We start from the raw sequence: 18096 nt of genomic DNA on the forward strand, positions 1-18096 counted from the left end.
GATTATTCTAACCGCGTATATCCCGACGCTAATTAGACATGCGATGATGAGATAAAATACACTATTTCCCTTTATTCAGAAGACTCCTTTGTGCGTCTATTTTCCGTTTTATAGGAATAAAGTCGAGGACACACATGTATGATTATTCATGTCCGTTATCCTTGATGAAGCGTTTTATTGTTAACTATAGGTAATTTGTTGTGTGTATAATTTTATTGCGTAGATTTACTACAAGTTGGCAGGTGAATGGGAGTTTCTTGCATGTGTATTTTACCCCTAGTGTAGGCTACCTCTGGATACGGGCTTAGTAGCAATATAAAAACTTATCCAGTTTTTCGTAGTTGGTATTATTAGGTTTGTTGATTCTTTTCCCCCTTTCTATATACCTTTTTCTTGGATTCGATTTTTCTTTCTTAGTACAAACCCCTCTATCGGTTTGGAAGACTTTTTGTAGATTTTAGTTACACTTATTTCAAAAATCATAACCCAGCAAGAATGTTATCTAAAATATTTTTATATCTGTAGCATAACCTCCATTTTTGCTTAGCACAGAAGTTTGCACAGTTAACGAACTAGTCTAGATTGTTATTTGTTCAAAATTCTCTTCCAAAGTGACCCAAATTAGTCGCTTCAAAAATAAAAGACAGCTCTTCGTCGTAACCTAGATTCTAAAATAGTGAACCATAAACATAGACGATAAGATTTTTGCCAGGTAAATTCCAGATTTGAATAAGTGCAGGTTCTCTTTTAAGATGAACCGCTTGTATTTAAACACAATTGATTTTCTATTGTTCTACAATTAGCGGCTAATTGTAGAACAATAGAAAATCAATTGTCTCCCGTATATCTGCACACTGGCATACAACGGGTTGAATAACTATAATTAACACTTATTGCAATATTAAGGACAAGTATTTATTCCTTTCTGTATATTTTGAACTCTGACATTCAAATAAGATTGAACTTGTGTCATGGGCATCATTTTAAATGTCTTTAACGTAAATTAAGATACAATCGAGGGCAATGCAATGTGCGTAGTGTTTCTTAAACCAAGATAAAATTAACATGACTATACGCCGCAATAACAGCTATGATTCATCTCAATAAAAATCATTTGTTAGTGCCCAGGTCCACGACAAGCCGGCGTCATCGTCCAATGCAATACAATTCTCCAATTATAACGTTATGGAAATTAGGACAACTACTTGTTGACCTTTATTTCATTCTAGGAGAGCTAAATAATATACTAGTGTAACAAGATACTACGTAGGTATATACTTCTCAAGATATCGCTTTTGGACTGTGCCAAATTTTATCGAACTCAGTTAACAGTTTGATCGAGAAAGTATGGTAACTGACAAAGTTTTAACGGGCATATAAAATATAGATTAAGTTAGGATGATTTATAGCCCATATAACAGACTGTTTCAGGTTTCATATCGAACCTCTATCGTTAAAGGGCCTTTCTATTCAAGGAGGCCTTTCAATTTTTAGGGAGTAATGCCAAGGATTTTCAGTGTCACCGACAACGCTCATTTTCTCAACTCTCACGATTCATAGATTTTTCAAATTATCTCTTGAATCTTCATTTCACTGTTAGCTAATTAGTGTGGGTTTCGGACTTCCAATTTTGAAGACTATCTTCCTAACAAAGACATCTTCAGTCGCAGGCCGAAAACTCACAACGGCTGGGCGACGGGTGCCAAGTGGGGGTGTTGGAGGCCCACTGATGAAATCCCAGACCCTGCCCCGGTCCATGGGCAGGTCATCATCACAACCCAACAGCTCCAACGGGAGCTACAGCAGATATCCTGTGAAGCCAGCCTCGACGCCACCTGCAGTCAAAAGACAGCTTTCTGTAAGTGTTATTATGGTCTGAATTTGATTGCTAAATATTTTCTCTGTTCCTTTAATTAGTCTCCCCAATATTTTGTTTTTAATAACCCAAAAGATTTATAAGCTCTCAACGCGTAATGTATTTCTAAAATCGGCCAAGTACCTGTCGGGTATCGCGCGCTAATGGCTTTTGTATTTGGAAAGCCTTATAAAATATGTACCTAAATGTACATTTTTACAACCTTGCCAAAATTTCAGCTACACAATTTTTATATTCTTCTAGTGAAATTGCTGCAGCGGACGAAAGTACAGACAGATATATTTTGACTAGAGCTAGACGGTACTGTAACGCTCGTTGTCGCAAGATCGATTCCCATAGGGAATAATTAAGCTGTTTCCAAGACTGTTTATTATATGTATAACTACACGACACAAGAACATTTTGTAACGTATGGAAACATACTTATATGAAAACGCCGCTCTTATTTTTTCTACATGACCTTTCCGTACCAAAGGACTCTTTAACAAAGAAAAATATTTCTATAAAGGATAAAATACAGCTGTGGGTCTTGCGTAAGTCACGTGGCATGGGAATCGATCGGATACATTGACCGGTGCTCCCGCGGTTAGCCCGTGGAAAAGTATCGCGTTTCATATCCGCATCCAAACAATACAATTTACTGTTTACACGGATATTATGATTTTTGATTGTACGTTGATTAAATGAACATCAGAAAGTTACAAAAGAATTTAAACAGTGGATCTGTAACTCCTGATTGCTTTCGTCAACCCCTAAATTAAATTGGAGGGAATTTCTTTTCAATCTCGTCTCGAATTGAAATCGATCTTAAGATCCTTAGAAGGATAACCAGTATTTGATTCTGCTGATCAATATTTTGTAATACATTTATTTATTATAGACATTACACATTACAATTTTAAAATAGCTGCAATTTTCTGCCTTGTTATGTTCTGAACCGAAACAGACGAAAATACACTGAAAGCTCGTTCGGTCGCTCCTTAATTTATCGCGATGTCCGATACGCACTTGGCCGGTTTATTTGTATGAGTAGGTGAGTCACTTCGACACCCTAAGTAAAGCGTGGCTCGATTCGTACACAACCTTCTTTTTGTATTTATATTTGTATATCCAAATGTATTTGAATTTAGATCTGTAGAATCACCAATTGGCACCTTCACTCATTCAAAATTCATTTGTTTTTGCACAACGTGGCTATGAGTCATGTTCGGGTTATGTCATTCTTGGTTATGAAGCATGTAATTGTAATGTATTGGATATGTCATTGTTAAAGTTCATAATTGATTGTAAGTCGTACAAAGCACCTTTGTGGCGTTAACCCTGAAACTATCGCCTTCGCCTACTGAAAGAAGTTATAGAACAGATATTATGATATAATAATCCTTTTGTGTGTGAGCTACTGTATCACGCTTGTCGCAGCGTGACGATCAAGGAAAAATCCTCTTGGGATCGTAATATGTAATACAATTAATTATCTTAGCTTCTAACTTACAACTAACTTAATAATTTTCTTTTCTTTACTACCACATTAACATGCCATTCATTAACCCTCAAATCATCGTACATCGCGTCTCACCTCAGAGCGCATACCAGGTTCCTTCAAACGGGTCTCCAGTCCGGCGCGTGGTCGGCGGTGGCTCCCAGCGGGGGACTCCTACGAGGAGTAGGACCCCTCAACCAGCCCTCAGCGTGCGGGGGGTTGACCCCAAACTCGTCCAGCTCATTTTGGACGAGATCGTCGAAGGAGGTCCCAAGGTGCATTGGGAAGACATCGCGGGACAAGATGTAAGTGAATTTTCGTCTACTAACTAATATTACAAACAAGTCAAAACAAGTGTCAGTCCTATAAATACATACTTGTATGTACGGAATACATCACACAAGTCACACAACACTTCAGACTTTAGAAGCTTTTAGGCTAATTACACTGAACACGAATTTTGCCTGTTATGTTCAAGCCCTATGTAGATGCGAGCTAATATGAACAACTCCAAACTTCGTTTAGGTATACAGAAAATACACGTGTAAAAATTTCAAATGACCAGACAGGGAAGGCCAAACTCTCTGCAGATAGTACACTCATACAAAAAGGCCCATTCAAAACGAGGAAATCAGACGCGAGAAGTTACATACAACCTTTACAATTGCTCACAACAAGGTCCACACATTATATTATGACAGAAGAAGTTTTAAATTTAGTTTTGCAGTAAAAATGCGGTCTTATTGTCAATGATTTAGGTGTTAACTGGTAGCTATGACGTCACCGCTAATATGGTAACACCACAACGGTTTCAAACTTGGCGTTCTGCCAACATCACCTCTTTAATTAATTATAAAGCAACTTGCTCAAAGCACTTCACTCTACTACAAGCTTTCAGATGAAAGCGATAGTTTTTGTATGTAGCTTCTTTTGTTTTGTTCGTCGTTGTTTTGTTTTTCACAAGCGAGTCTGTCGTTTTCTGTTCATCTGAAGTAACATCCTTTGATGAAAGCGAGATTTCATCCAGCTTATGTATACTTGATGACCTTGCTCATCCAGGGTGAATTAACGTCTCTAAACGCTACATCTGGGTTTTCTTGCGATGTTTACCTCAGTTGTCCATCAAGAGCAATACCCAAATGCAGTAGAAAACAAAAAAAATGCAAGTAAGTTGGTAATAGCCAGTTGCCAAAATTGCCAAACTTGCGTGTTGTAAAAGATACTGGTACCTTAACCTCTCGACCACGACATTGTTATCTCATTGTCAAATCAACATAAATCAATCAGATCATGTAACGGCTTGCCCGACCTCTAAAAGTACTAACGACTCGGATAAATCGTGAGGTCACAAGTTACGTAACAAATAGACACAATATTGTGAGCCTAGGTCGTAAACTTATAGTACGCAAACAATCTAGTTCTAATAACAATAAACCTCTGCAGAAATTACCTTTAGATGTGGCAAAAAATAATTTAGCGATCTATTCTGGAGAGTATTTCTTATTTCTTTCGTAAATGAAGCCCTGATATAATGGAAGAATCAAAGCTATCTTGGGAACGGAGATCAATATTCATTCCTATTGAACATCTCATTTGGTTCTTATTCTTATTGAACATCCATTACGAAAAGCTTTACTTGGATGATTTAATGAAAGGTACTACTCTCTTTCCCTAACTTCAATAAGTACCTTTACACCCAATGTTTTCTTGTCCATTGACCTTTTTATAACGGTGTTACGTTGTCACATCAACTATCGGGCAAGCGAAGCACAAAGCCTTCGATCACGTCTTCAATGGCAATGAGAAAAAAAAGCAAAACGAACCTTCGAAGTACTTAATGGCAAGCAGACTTTTTTCTGAAGTGTATCCATTAGAGTTCATCAACATTTTACTGGTAGAGTTTAAGCACCATACAAAGGGAATATTCTAGGTGCGACGGGTGGAAGTTACAGAGTCTTGGCTAACTTCAATAACCTATGTATGTGTTGATTTGCTTACAAGAGAAAGGACCTTGCTTGACATTACTCTTTAGGCTGTCAGAATTATATTTCTAGCTGGTAAGAAAATCAACAGTTAGGTTATTATTATCCACCGTAAACCCATCCATGTTCCTTCTGATGCCCTTGGTATACCAGGCCCGCGGAAACTCTTTCTAACAATCCCGCGGCCTCAGCTGGCTTTAACATAGGCCTCCTTATTAGATTACAAAAAAATATAATCCCTGTATTTTTTTGGTATTATCCCATCTCCAAAGTAGGCGAAAGTTTAGAGTTTTTGCAGATAGAAATAGGGTGGCCAATTCTGTCTGTCTGGACTTGTTGCCGATTTTATTTTTGGGCGTTAAAAAATATGTATCGAAATGAAGGTGACACTTGTCATACCTAACTCATCGGGGACAACATTTATTATCCATGTTATTTTGTACCCAATATTAGTTTTGTCCTTTAAAAGCAGATACCCCGAAATCGATACAAACAACGTTGACAAAAATATTTGCAGCTAACAAAAACAGAACCATTGTTTTCTCGTGCGATTTATAAGTTTGATAGGTTCCCATTGATTCTATACCTGGCTCCATTCTCACCATGGGAATTGGAACCGAATAACCGAACTAAGTTCTCGCAATTAATTTCGCGTGACGTCACATTTTTCCCTAAGGGTTTGGTCAGAGGTGTTCTATAGCATTTGTGCTTACGTCATAGGGTCTAGCATACTCTTAATTTTTTTTTCTTCTGATTCCGATTTCTTAATAAGTTCACTTGCTTTGTATCTTGGAAACCCCAAACAACCATTGATTGAAGCTTCTTGTGCTTATAAAGCCTCTAGAACAGCAGAGAAGTCTTTAATCGTTTTTCAAATAAATCTTTGCCATCATCGCAGATTTTAATAGCCACAAAAGTTGACGTTTATAAACGTTTTCTAAAAACCACTTTAATTATATTGAGCGAAACGATGATAGTTACACAATACATCTTTAAAAGCTAGAGAAAGTTCAACAATGATTAATCTTTATTGATAAAGTAAATACTTTTATTGGCGATGATTAAGAGCCATTATTTACGTCAAATTCTTCTAAAAGACTCAAATTATATTTCTCAAGTGGATTTTATATTTGATTGGAGTATTGATTCGATATAAAAAGGTGTTTGAACAACTTTTTTCAGCAATCGTTTCGATTTTACATTCACCTAATTGGTCTGTCTGGTGAGTTTTATTTGCTGAGATGCTAGTAAACTTTCACTGATAGAATAAATGGTCTGTTCTTAAGCGTACAATCACGCTTTTAAAGAAAACTCGCCCTATTGTGTCTGTGAAACAATAATGAATCGATAGATATGGTGAAGCCACGCTTACTGTGGCACTCCGTGAATCCATTCATTTCTCATGACCATACAATTCTCCTGTATGATATGTCACACAAGGTCAGGATAGATTCCACTTACGAGTGATTTTCAAAATGATTTTGGAAAAGGTCATATGTGGAAAGTCCTAATAATAAACCCAGATGGGGTTGAGGAATTATCGTGTTACAAATATTTTTTGCATAATTAGTTAGGGATTGCAAAGCGCCGGTACTCAGCTGAATCCGGTTAGACTGGAAGCCGACCCCAACATAGTTGGGAAAAGGCTCTGAAGATGATGATTAGGGAAATCACAAAGACAGCTTACCGTTTAAGATGATTTTGGGATACTATTTATGACTAAATCCACATTTACTCCTCTAAGTTAATTCTATGAGTACGCCCCTTTACTTGTTTCTTACGACATCGTTTTAAAAAGGTATGCGTGACTTGCTGAAACGTATCCGATGCTGATTTATCCTCTATTGTTCTACAATTCTATGTTCTAGTCTAGTTATTGATCGTGTCTCGTATCTTAGGACAGTTTGACAAGCATATTCGTGACTGGTTGGGTGTAATGGAACTTTTGGGTGATGTAATCCGGGTACTAAGCTCTTGTATGAGTATGTAAAATGTTATGAAAGTCGTCCTGTTTTTACAGAAAATATTAAAGGCTAAATAGTAAATGAATTAGTGTGGAACTTGTGGCTATATGACAGTCGTACTGGTCAGTATGATTTAGACTAAGTACCGAGTAACTAAGTATAAAGTTTTTAAGTAAAGTAGTAGTCCTTGATCAAGATGCGTGACCGAATGACGGCAATTAGTTTGCCCCTGTTAAATAGGTGATTCTTGAACATACTTGGTGAAATTAAAACTGTGTTGTCACGCTCCTGTTCTATTTTATTATTACTACAATTTTGTTCGTTTGTTTGTTTGTAGGCAGCTAAGCAAGCTTTGCAAGAGATGGTGGTGTTACCGTCTTTGAGGCCCGAACTCTTCACTGGACTGAGGTCACCGGCAAGAGGACTACTCCTCTTTGGACCACCAGGAAATGGTAATTTATCATTGATATAACGGACTGAAAATATCTCTTCATGTAGAGAAAGCCTAACGATTACCTAAACATTAAGCATCCTTAAGATTGAGTAGTCAGTCACTTGCAGAGATCATATTTTTACATTTATGTTGACTCCGTTGCGTAAAAGCTTAAAGACTCTTAACAGATCACAAGCAGATGAGTGGGGAGAGAACTGGACTCCACGGACTAAAGTTATAGGGTTTCAAACATGTTTAGGACCCACCTTGTAAAGCCTTGCACCCTATAAGACTTTTAACAGGGACCTCCTTATTTAAAAGCCTATATTTTCTTCTAATGGCCTATTATATCAAAACTTTTAAAAATATCCTTCTATACCCAGGTAAAACTCTGCTCGCACGGTGTGTAGCAGCAGAATGCTCAGCAACCTTCTTCTCCATATCGGCTGCGACCCTCACCAGCAAGTACGTGGGTGAAGGGGAGAAGATGGTGCGAGCTCTCTTCCAGGTCGCCAGGGAACTGCAGGTCAGGAACTCTTGATTTGTCACTTGTTTATTGCTTTCATTTTAGAAAACCGGCAAAAGGTGAGTATAGACTACAACATTTTCTAGAGCATTTCTGTTTAATGTACCGTTCTTACGAATGGTACAGTACAGGCAAAAGCTCAGTTTCCAAAGCATGTTGAGTTCGTAAAAGGATGATACACTAGCTAGAACATGTAGAGCGGCTCGCTGTTCTGTAACAAGTAAATGTTGAAGTCTATACTCACCTGAAGGTAGTTGAAGGTTTGGTGATGTATACGAATGATGTCATCTTGGGAAGTATTAGAATGACTTTTACTCCTCTAAAATTGAAATACTTTTTTACCGAAGATATTAGGAAAGAATTTGTTTATTGAGAAAAAAAAAACGCAACATTTTGCTGAGGCTTGCTGGGCATATTTCCAGACTGCGATACATAGGTACTCATGTTACGGAAAATCTGCTACACCGATTGCTGAAAGATGTACTCTTATTGATTTCTATTTGAATACATAAACGACAGTCTACAGCAACTGTTTCAAGAATAGTTTAGTCGCTAACCGAGTGAAGGAGAAAGCATGAAGCATAAGCGCTTAAACACACTGACATTTTAACATTATAATCAGTATAAAACTCCATATAAAAACCTCTAATTGCAATATCTAATTCCAATTTAAATGTTCGAAGTCATTTGAATAATTATCTTTTGATATTCCACCTCATTGGTTCACGTTATCTTGTCTATAGCTACACAAGTCATCGACCTCCTTTCAAACGCATTCGCGGTGATAAAAAACTCCTTGGACATTTAAATGCACTTTCTGAAACTCATTCTTGAAGGTATTTTTGTTCGTCCAGACCAGACCTATTGTTATAGTTTGAACATCCGGTTGCATAAAGTTTTATGTAATAGATTTGCAAAATGTCGCATATTGATTTGCATCGTTTTAAATACAGACAATGGAGGTCTCAAATATGTATAAAGTTCATTAGCTTCATGTACACAAAAACTGTGTCAATTTCCGATTTCGCAAACATTCGTTATGGCTATATTGACCTGTTAAACATTTCTGGCCTTACTACAAAAACTTAAACACCTGATTTACACTTGTCTAAAAAAATTGTGCCTGCAAAATGAACAGTCAAAGTCAAAGTCAAAATCATTTATTAAAATAGGCTAATACGATTAGCACTTTTTAACGTCAAAATTTTACATGAATGACAGCACCCCCAAAACGCCCCCCTTTCACCACTTCCTAGTGTTATGGCTGGAAAGAAGAAGCGGTGAAGAACAAACTTCCCAGCAACACAGCTGTCTATTACAATTTAATTATTATTAATTTATTTTACAATTATACAATTCAATTTCAATTTCATCAATTATTAATTTAAAACACCGAAAAATACAAAATAAAATAAAGCACTTTTATTCCACTTCAGAGCTGCCATCTGCGTTTATCTGTGAAATAATCATTAACATTATAATATGCCTTTTTAACAAGAATTTCTTTGATTTTGTTTTTAAAAGAACTGTCCGTTAATTCCAACAGATGAACCGGAATTCTGTTATAAATGCGTACACAAAGCCCCACAAATGAACCGTGCACCTTATGTAGACGATAATTAGGTGCGGTCAACTTATGTTTATTTCTAGTATTAAAATGATGTACGTCGCTGTTTTTACTATATGAATCTAGGTTTTTCCTTACGTATATTATATTGGCATAAATGTATTGAGACGCCACAGTCAGAATACCAATATCCTTAAACCTTTCCCTAAGGGAGACTCTAGCACCAAGTTTGTATATAGCACGGACAGCGCGCTTCTGTAGTACGAAAACATTCTCGATATCGGCAGCATTGCCCCACATAAGAATTCCGTAGGACATGATGCAGTGAAAATAGCTAAAGTACACTAAACGCGCCGTGGCTACATCGGTGAGAGCTCTTACTTTCCTGACAGCGTACGCAGCAGAGCTTAATTTACCCGTGATGCCAGTTATATGCTCACCCCATTGAATTTTGGAGTCTACTGTTATCCCTAGAAAAGTCGTAGCATGTACCGTTTCAAGTTCCTCATTGTTCAAAATTACACCGGGACCGAGATTTTTTACATTGGGCAAAGCAAATTTAATACATTTTGTTTTCTTCGTATTCAAAACTAAATTATTGGCTGTAAACCATTGCGTTACTAGTGAAAGACAAGAATTCACGTCATCAAAATCTACTCTATTCCTATCAACTTTAAAAATTAGAGACGTGTCATCAGCAAACAATACCACATCACACAATGATTTTAAATAATATGGCAAGTCATTAATATATACAAGAAACAAAAATGGACCTAAAATCGACCCTTGCGGTACGCCCAAACGAACGGGTAGATTGGGAGATTTGACACCGTTAACGTCAACACATTGCATTCTACCGCTTAAATATGAGCTAATAACACTAAGTGCGCTGTCTCTAATACCATAGTACTTTAGCTTCTGGGTAAGCGTTTCATGTTGGACGCAGTCGAACGCCTTGGAAAGATCACAGAACACCCCGATAGCATTCTGTGACTTCTCCCACGCACTGAATATATGTTTCAGAAGAGCAACTCCGGCATCCGTTGTGGAGCGACCCTTTGTAAAACCGTATTGTTCCGCATGTAAAATATTATATGAATTAAAATGCCGGAGGAGTTGATTTAAAATTAGCTTTTCAAAAATTTTGCTCAACGCGGGTAGAATTGAGATGGGTCTAAAGTTACCTAGATCGTTCTTGCTCCCGGATTTAAAGAGAGGAATAACTTTACTGTATTTCATAAGGTCAGGAAAGGTACCTGAGTCAATGCACTCATTAAATATACGAGCTAAATAGGGCGCAATATCGTCAATAATACAGTTTAAGACTTTAACAGAGATACCCCATAAATCACCTGTCTTTTTTGAATTTAATGACTTGAAGGTTCTTACTATGTCATAAGGTGAAATATAACTAAAGGTAAATGTGGCTTCACATTGACTAACACTACTACGTAAAAGTTTTTCGGCGTTGGTGGCAGAGGAGTCTAAGCCGCTAGTGGTCTTGATTGGAATATTAGAGAAGAATGTGTTAAATTCGCGAGCTACATCAGAATCTTTCTCATAAACTTGATTCTCATTAATGATTTTATACTGATTATCACGCTGTTTGATTTTCCCGGTCTCGCTATTTATAATATTCCACGTCGCTTTTATTATACTCTTACTATTCTTAATTTTATTACTGAAATACATTGATTTTGCCGCATGACAAACTTTTTTAAACAATTTAGAATAATTCCTAACATATCTAATAAAATTTTCATCAAAATTATAATTTTTCATTTCATACAACTCATACAGCTTAGCTCTACTCTTGTAAATGCCGGCGGTAGCCCACTCATTGAAGTTAGCCGTTTCTTTTAGTACGAGCGTTTTGGTTTTAAAACTAGAATTAAATTCGTATTTTATTATATCAAATAGTGCTCCGTACATTAAATGGGGATTGTTTTTATTTAATATTTCATTGTCTAGTTTCGCGTTAATATTATTTTTAAAACTATTAAAACGACTGGTTGTTAAGGGCCGACATGTTATTTCCCGCTTGATTTTATTCTTTTTATCAGGAAACCGTGCCAGTTGACCACGGTGATCGGAAGGAAGGCCATTGGTAATCAGAGTCTCCGTGGCGCTACAATTAGTAAATATATTATCTAAACAGGTTGACGAGGTTGCCGTAATTCGTGTTGGTTCTAGAAATAAATTTACTAAGTTAAATGATTTAAATAAGTTTAGCAACCTTGTAGTTAAAGAAGATGATTCTAAAATATTAACATTGAAGTCACCGCAAACTAAAAGTGATTTACTAGTGGAATTAAGTTTAGAAAGAGAATTTTCCATTACTGATTCAAAAGTGTTAAAATCACCTGAAGGAGGCCTGTATACACAAATTATAACAAACTGCTCCAGTTCAACACATGATAATTCTACATTGCGCTCGACTGATAATTTTACTATATCTGAACGTTCCTTACACTTTAAATTATTAGATACAATTATAAGAGAGCCACCATGGATGGCTTCCTTTCTAACAAATGAACTTTGTACTGTATAATTACTGTTATTAAGGAATATTATTTCACTATTTCTGTGCCAGTGCTCAGTTATGCACATTACTTGTACCATATAATGTTCAATGAATAAACTTAATTCTAAATCCTTGCCGGAGAGGCCCTGAATGTTTTGATGTACAACATTCAGTTGATGTGGCCCACCCTTTGTCGCACCATGTAGTTTAAACTATCAGGTGTATCAATAGTTGTATTAGTAGAACTACTAATATTATTAAAAGAAGAGGTTACCGTAGTAGAACCCGGGTCAATTTGTATATTATTTGCTATCAATATAGCAATTTGTCGTTTATAATAAAAACTTAGATACATTGTACGTCCATATGTCCCATATGTCAACGTCATAATTTGACATTTTTTTAGAGAAGTCTTAAACTGACGTTTAAAAGTTTTTGTGGTAAGACGGTTCATGTTCATGATCAAACAATAATTTGCTAAATAAAATATTATTTTAACTGGGTTTTATGTATATTACGAGGTCGTATGCACCTATATGTTGCAATTTAAAAAGAAAGGCCGGACAATAGGTCAAGTATGAATGAAAGTTATTTCCGTGGTATTGATTTTGTTTATAAATAATTCACAATTGTTATTTATTCCAATTGTGAAAACCTCTCTCGGAAGAATAAATTACAATTCACCTGAATCACGATAAAAATGCACTCATTAAACAATAGCAGTAAACAAACACATAACCAAGACGGGATCTTATGGCCAAAGCAAACGTCAAACTTTTTATTGTCACGGCATCACAGCATACCTCGATATTTTTCTCCTAACAAAAGATGTTATGGTAAAAAATATCGTAGCAACTTCTTCAAAGTCAAAATAATTCAATTTGGCGGATCAAAGCTCGTTCCAAATGGCCTATTTTGTGCTACAATATTTGAAAAATTCTTTCAATATTGATAATTTATTTATTTAAATCAGGCATCTAAGGCCCATAAAAAATAATATATAAATATTATAGCATTAAATCGTACACTACTCATATTTTATACATATAAATAACTTAAAACGAATGTACACGAAGTGTTGGCATCGGCAACGGTAAACTAGACTATCCCGCCCGAGTAACATAGACTATATTGTGTACGGGTACGTTTATAAGTTGACACGTGAAGCGGGAACAGCTAAATTGTTATCAGGGCATAGCTCATAAATCTACCAATATTGAACCTTTTTTTCTTCGCACAGCCCGCAATAATCTTCGTGGACGAAGTAGACTCGCTGCTATGCGAGAGATCGACGGGCGAGCACGAAGCCTCCCGGCGACTGAAGACCGAATTCCTGGTGGAGTTCGACGGGCTACCGGCCGCGGGGGCCGATCGGCTGATCGTGATGGCCGCTACTAATCGGCCGCAGGAGTTAGATGAAGCTGCTTTGAGGTGAGTGGCTTAACGGTGATGTTATGGTGTGGTAGACTGATGTAGGTACGAAAGATTGATATGCTATTCGGCCTCTGACAGGAACCAGGTTGCGTCTCTTTTTGTGAAATTAGGTTTTCGTCGAAATTTTCACACTGCATTGGCTGTCTGAATATCACAGCGAAGTATATTGTTGATCGACTTTTTTTAAAGTCATACTATTTTTTTGACTAGCCATTCCCTTATTAAGAATATGGTTACCTAATAATAAATAGGTAATGTTTCCCCACATTTCTTTCAAAAATGTGTCTTCCTCTTTCCCAGACGATTTCCAAAGCGCGTGTACGTATGCCTACCGGACGCTCGCACTCGCATGTCGCTGATCAAGCGCGTGCTAGCCCGCGGGGCGGCCGCCGCCTCCCTCAGCGAGGAGGAGCTGGCGCGGCTCGCGGCGCTGACCGACGGGTACTCCGGCAGCGACCTCACCGCGCTGTGCCGGGACGCGGCGCTCGGCCCCATCAGAGGTAGGACCCATAAGACCTCACATAGTATGTTAGGGCTCGTCTAAGATGCAATGACGAGCCTCATTACCACATTTAGGCACACAAACAATGCGTTTATAAGGCCTTATAGCCAAGTAAGTAAAGCCGTGATTGGTCTACGGATTTGTGACGGTTTTCTAGAAGTAATCTTTGTTTCTCTGGGAACACGTTCAGACATATCAGTACTGCATTTGACCCTTACGGATCGCCGTGGAAGATGTTTGTAATCTCCTTTTCATAATTCTCACTTAAGTCAAAGTCATTCATTACTTGTAAGTGTAATGCTTCTACCAATAAATCCACATGTCACACCAATAAAAAGTCCAAATGTGGAACATACAATAAATAATCACGTGTCTTGCATCTGGCAACACCGGTGTTGCACGCAAAGCCTTGACCCGCTTTAGTCAAATGTCAGGCAAGTCATAAAACTGAATCGGCACATTGATATTGACGCCTACGACAACCGACTGGTGACTATCAAACAATATTATAAAAACTATCAAATCGATGTAAGGTAAATATACCAGGAAGCTCGCCATTTCGTCTGCATAAATTCGCAATTTAGTTACGTGGGCGGGGTTTAGTCGATAGAGGTCTACTGGATAAAGTGCTCTCCCAAGTTCCGGATGGGTCCATAATCACAGCGCTGTGCATGCGTGTACACGTAGCACAGTTTGGAATATTATTAGCTTCGGATTATGCAACCTCCGAGCAAGGCATTTCATATCCCACTTGCTGCTGTGTGGTGGTTATACCGCCAACAGTCGATCGCCAGAACTTCGTCCATTTGTCAGTAGGGGTGTCTTACTTTTATTCTAATCCTTCTAACCTAATTCACATATGCAAAATAGAATCATATGTGTACCCTAGGGTGTCCCAAGACATAAGGGGGATTTTTTTTTTCTCGAATTCAAATACGCATACCCTCTAATTTTTTTCGGTTAGACCTCATTAACTCCTATAATAAATATTATCTCGATCAGACAGTGGTAACCCGTGCCGACTTAATGCCAAAGTGTTCACATGAAAATTTGTACTGACTTACTATGGAGAAATTTAGATCTTAATTATTTTTACTAAAAATAAACCTCAAATGCATCCAAATAATGTATTATCTTCTCATATACATTGAAAAATAATATCATTGTTAAAATTTTCATTTTAAAGTAGTTTTTTTCTTACAGTCAGGATAAATTTTCCGATGTTCTAGGACGGTACCTAACAATAACTGTTTTTGTTCCTCATCTACTGTGATTAATCAATAAAAGTCTTGCATGAACTTCACCGATCTTACGGCCACATCGTTCACTAACTCTCAGTGCTGAAACTTTGGTTTCTTGATACGAAGCATTATTTGACTAGAAGGTAGGACACATTCATGTAGAAAACTGTCATTAATTTTAAGGCGATCGATCAAAGAACTCGCTTTTTACTGAAATGGGGTGATTTTGTCATACAACGTACCGTAAAGATCATCTTTTGAAAAAAAAAATTAACCAAAGACAAAATAACCCCTGAAAAACAATACATCCAATCGTTTTTCAAAAGTTATTTCCTCTTCGCTCCTCTGAGGCGCGTGCTTTCTGTAACTCGCGCTAACTATTAGGCAGGCTGCTCCCCTGGCTGCCATTTAACATCTTGGACAGTCGTTTCGGGTAGTCAGAAGCCAATAAGTCTGACACTAGTCTTATCAAAGGGGTATTGGGTAGTTGGGTAACTGGGTTGAGAAGTCAGATAGGCAATCGCTCCTTGTAAAACTCTAGTACTCAGCTGAATCGGGCAAGACTGGAAGCCGACCCCAACATAGTTGGGAAAAGGCTCGGGACATGATGATTTATTCTTATTAATCAAAATCAAACAAATTACATATCTAAGTTGCTGAAAAAGTCGTGATGGCGTTGCTTAAAAACGTCTTTGTGTCTTTTGTCCCTCCAAACTTGATACAAGGTGACGAGTTTCGTCACACAATTAGGCAAAGATTGGAATACGCGCCTTTTCCCAGTAGATAATGCATTCGCGAATAGTAAGATTTACGTTTTCATTCACAATTACATTAATTTCCCGAATATCACTACATAGGTATTATACAACAAAGTCGCTTTTTCTGTCCCCGTGTCCCGTTGTAAGCTTACCTAATTCTTCAAAACTACGCAACCGATTTTCATGCGGTTTTCTCTAATAGATAGAGTGATTAAAGAGGAAGGTTTACATGTATAATAACAAACATTAATAGTGGAGAAATACTGTTATTCCGTGCGAAGCCGGAGCGGGTCGCTACTTGTACAATGAAACTGCCAGAACTTGTCCATTAGACGGAAGTTTTGAACCCGTCATTTGATGCCTTAGGTCCCCTAGTTAAAAATATACCCTTTTTATAACTGCGTAAGTCTAGTGACATGTTGGCTGTTTGAAAAAAGTTATTCGATCTCTAAATAACAAGAAATTACAAGCACATCGACGAGTTAGATCGCGTTAGTCTTAGAGAGCAAGTATGACATACATTCAAATGTAAGTCGGCACGGGTTACCGTGGTCCTACCATCATAAAATTTTATTTATAATAGTTTTGGACCAAAAGGAAAAAAATAGGAGGGTATGCGTTAAAAAAAATGATTTTGATTTTTTTGGGACACCCTAGTGTACCCATTGCACCACTTAATAATTATGAAATTCGGTTATAAGCATAAATCATACGGTCAATAAACTTTATGACATGTCGTGGGAGGCGTCCGACTTACATGTACAACTTTCAATACTCCTTATTGCATAACTATATTATTTCATTACCTGTGTATAATCAACCTATATTAATCTTATTGTTGAATACAGACCATATGTAAATTTTATATGGTGAAACCTCTGAGCTCTGATGTATTCCAATTTTTGGGGTAGCTATAAAGCTACGGAAAAAGGTAAGATGAGCGGAGATGCCATAAGCGTAGGTCAAAGTTGCGGTAGGCGTGACCAAAACGATCAGTTACTAATAATCTGGCGAGGCGTTCAGGTTCCTTGAGGTATCTGTCAAAGATTGTTGATTTGGTTTCAAAAAGTAGGCGGTTTCCGCGGAAGGCGTATGAGAGCGCAGCCAGTAACATTCCTCGTCCCTCGAACACTTCCATTTTGGTAACGCTATTTTCTTAGAATCTTTTAAGAATCTTTCTTTGAAAAATCTTTTTAGACATTTCCACTCGTCACTTCCTTGAACAGATCACAACTTCCTATAAATCCTTCTTTTTAGCCTATCTTCTCTAAAATCCACCCATCTCTTTACAGAACTGGATCCTGAGGAAGTAAAATGCTTAGACCTGTCTCTCGTGCGACCAATAACCTTCCAAGACTTCATGGATGCCCTGAAGAGGATCCGGCCGTCGGTGTCTCCTCACAGTCTAGTGGCGTACGAGAAGTGGTCCGTGCAATATGGGGACCTTGGGCTATGAAGCATTTGTTATACAGGTAAGCTATACTAATATTATAAAGCTGAAGAGTTTGTTTGTTTGTTTGAACGCGCTAATCTCAGAAACTACTGGTCCGATTTGAAAATGTATTTCAGTGTTAGATAGCCCATTTATCGAGGAAGGCTATGGGCTACTTTTTATCCCGGTGCGGGAAGTAGTTCCCACGGGATGCGGGTGAAACCGCTGGCAGAAGCTAGTCCGTTATATATTGATTGTTTTATGTCAGTTCTCTGTGTATATCTTGAACAGTAATGTGAAGCGGATTGGCGAATCCGCCTTGAGCAAGCGTGGTGATTAGTGCTCATTCCTCCTAATGTGAAAGGCCTGTGCCCGAC

At 37.6% G+C, this 18096-nt stretch overlaps 1 protein-coding gene across 3 annotated transcripts in view; it reads left to right on the plus strand.

Annotated features, from left to right (window-relative positions):
- LOC110382175 (spastin) overlaps positions 1–18096 on the plus strand; it is a 31392-nt gene that overhangs the window by 5936 nt on the left and 7360 nt on the right. For 2 of the 3 annotated variants that reach the window (XM_064039635.1, XM_064039637.1), the window contains 7 exons: positions 1665–1858; positions 3458–3661; positions 7640–7754; positions 8119–8261; positions 13593–13783; positions 14087–14286; positions 17580–17759. In XM_064039635.1, the coding sequence (XP_063895705.1) occupies positions 1665–1858; positions 3458–3661; positions 7640–7754; positions 8119–8261; positions 13593–13783; positions 14087–14286; positions 17580–17743 (1211 nt within the window). In that variant the 3' untranslated portion in view covers positions 17744–17759. The remainder of the gene's footprint in view (positions 1–1664; positions 1859–3457; positions 3662–7639; positions 7755–8118; positions 8262–13592; positions 13784–14086; positions 14287–17579; positions 17760–18096) is intronic. The other variant, XM_064039636.1, reaches the window with a different exon arrangement.

This window comes from Helicoverpa armigera, chromosome 20 (assembly GCF_030705265.1).
Source record: "Helicoverpa armigera isolate CAAS_96S chromosome 20, ASM3070526v1, whole genome shotgun sequence".
Lineage (NCBI taxonomy): Eukaryota > Metazoa > Arthropoda > Insecta > Lepidoptera > Noctuidae > Helicoverpa > Helicoverpa armigera.